The sequence below is a fragment of the Sinocyclocheilus rhinocerous genome, unplaced genomic scaffold (genome assembly GCF_001515625.1).
Source record: "Sinocyclocheilus rhinocerous isolate Xijiao unplaced genomic scaffold, SAMN03320098_v1.1 scaffold2309, whole genome shotgun sequence".
Classification (NCBI taxonomy): domain Eukaryota; kingdom Metazoa; phylum Chordata; class Actinopteri; order Cypriniformes; family Cyprinidae; genus Sinocyclocheilus; species Sinocyclocheilus rhinocerous.
This window is the reverse complement of record NW_015644615.1, coordinates 80413-82861: the sequence shown is the minus strand read 5'-3', so window position 1 is coordinate 82861 and position 2449 is coordinate 80413. Positions and strand designations below refer to the sequence as shown.

At 41.4% G+C, this 2449-nt stretch overlaps 1 protein-coding gene across 3 annotated transcripts in view; it reads right to left on the bottom strand.

The window, feature by feature from the left end:
• LOC107758387 (poly(A)-specific ribonuclease (deadenylation nuclease)) overlaps positions 1-347 on the bottom strand; it is a 10384-nt gene extending 10037 nt beyond the window's left edge. For 2 of the 3 annotated variants that reach the window (XM_016576104.1, XM_016576105.1), the window contains exons 1-2: positions 260-347; positions 74-151 (exon numbers count right to left, since the gene is read on the bottom strand). In XM_016576104.1, coding sequence (XP_016431590.1) covers positions 74-151; positions 260-278 — 97 coding nt within the window. In that variant the 5' untranslated portion in view covers positions 279-347. The remainder of the gene's footprint in view (positions 1-73; positions 152-259) is intronic. The other variant, XM_016576106.1, reaches the window with a different exon arrangement.
• Between the last annotated feature and the right edge of the window lie 2102 nt (positions 348-2449).

Sequence of the window (2449 nt, the reverse complement as noted above, 5' to 3'; positions counted from 1 at the left end):
CACACTCTCTCTCACACACACTCTCTCACACACTCTCTCTCACACACACACACACTCACTCTCACACACACACCCGTGAATTCTCCGTCTATAGAGATGAAATCCGCCTCCTGCACAGCGTTACACACCTCTGGAAGAACCTCCTTAAAATCTGCACAAGACACAGATTGATACATATTAACAGATGTTCACAAGCACGACTACACACTCGCTGCGTGCGGTTTAACGGTGATGTATTTGGTTAATCTGACGGTCTTACTCTGTCTCGTGACCTCCATCCTGTACAGCAGCGACAAACACACAAACACACACTGGTCTGGAAGCTTTAACCCCCGCCGCCGGAAACACTCGCTCGCACTTCCGCTTCCTGTCCGAGCCTGCAGGAGGCGCTCTGAGTCAGGGTCAAATGTCATGATGATTTTTGGGCCACTGGAGGCTTTTGTACGCTAGATATATTGTAATTATTTTCATACATTAAATCCAAATATTTCATACATTAGATATAAATTAAAATCCGCTCAAGTGATCCTTGCGAAATAATTAAATAGAACACGATTAAGCAGTCAACACAAGCGACTGTGATTGGCTCATCTTGCTCAGCGCAGAGACAATTAACAAGTATTTTAATTTACATGACATTAAACATACACAGTGGCTATTTCATACAGATGAATTATGCAGTCGAGCAGGAATCCAGTGAATCAAATCAAACAAGAATCCCAGCTAAACATTTAATATCTGACAACTGTTTACGGTTGAAATATTAAAGGCTTGACAAACTATTCCACATGTATGAAAGTGTGTCGTATTGAATTGAAATTAACCTGTATTATTCAGTGAAGTAGTCTGTAATTGAATTACTTGACAAGAAACATGAACTAAGCTATTTTCAGAATACAATCAATTATTTCTCTCACTTTTTTCTTTATCCAATTAAATTCGTTTAAATAAAAGGACCATTGCATTTCTGAAAACATAAATGTTTTACAAAAAAATCAACCCTGAAAACACTTCTTTCCTTACCAGTATTCACAACTGTAAGCTTATAATAATGATTTATAATTTGAGCTGCCGGGTCGGAATTCGCGGGAAATGCCTGCCACGTCCGTGAACCGAAGAAGAAGAAGAAGAAGAAGAAGAAGAACGAAGCTTTTCAGAACTCTATTAATACACTTTCTAAGCGCTCGAAACACAGTCTGGCGACACCTGCTGCTCAAAACTGCGTAAATGAAACGAAACTCGGCTCAAATGTGTGTAATATACATCTTCAAACCCTAACCATTAAAAAGAGTTCTGTAAAAGTTGTGTTCTTTTATTAATGTGCAGTGCTTGTTTTCTGTGTTATTACTAGGCATGGGTTGACAAATTAGAAACAATTAAATATCATACTACATTTTAGTTATACACACATAAGTATTGCAATTCATTTAAATTAGCATAACATTTGCCTTGTTCAGAGAAGAGCATACAAGCAAAGAGTGAAAATGACAGCTGGCTTTTCTTCTGTACAAACACTCACAGTATCGCTGCTGAACACAGTTGATCTGGCTGTAATTCCAGTCTTTCAGGAGCTTCAGCGCTTCAATCTGCTGCTTGATCTAGAAAATCTTCATCTGCATCTCTTCTTCTGAAATGATGGTCTTTTCTGCTTTATTAGGTCTCCACGAGCACAACAGCTTTATATGACAGGAGCGACACAGCAGCCTCTGAGCCTCAGCTCTCACTCAGATAACATTCACCTCACTGTCTGCTGAGTTTCATGCAGAAATCTACATTAATGTAGTGCTTTATATGCAATCAGAAACTCCTAACATCTTATATGAGGCTCTTACTCTGAAAGCTACAAAGAGAATCAACATTTCTCTAACAGAATATTTGTGCATCTAGAATTTAATCTGTTCAAAGATAGACATACAGATTTGTTTGTAGTGTGCATGAGTTTGAGAGCGAGAGAGTGTGTGTGAGTGTGGGTGTGTTTGTAAGTGTATGTTAGGTTGGTGAGATGGTTGGTCTCCATAAGCATTGTGGCAAAGTGCCCATCATTCAATTAGCATCGCCCCTGGCAACAGCAATCTCCCCCAATCAGCTCATCAGGAGGAGAGAGATACAAAGGCCACAGCAAGCCTCAGTTAGGGGGAGAGGATCCAATGTTCACTGACCTGTCTAATGTGTGAAGTGACTGAGGACCAGGCCAAGCCAACAACACTCTCACCGCCACCGCACAAAGAAGAGAACTATTCCCCGAGTCCACCTACACTCACAAATCACAAGGAGCATCCACGAAGGCCCAGAGGACGCCACAGCCACAGCCACTCTCACTGCCCCACTCCTCCTCCACTATTGTAAATAAAGAGCCCTCTGGGCATTCAAACATCTGTCTGTGTTGTGCCTCCTCCCTGCCCTGCTACAGCATCCACAGGTGTGTGTGTGTGAGTGTGTGTGAGTGTGC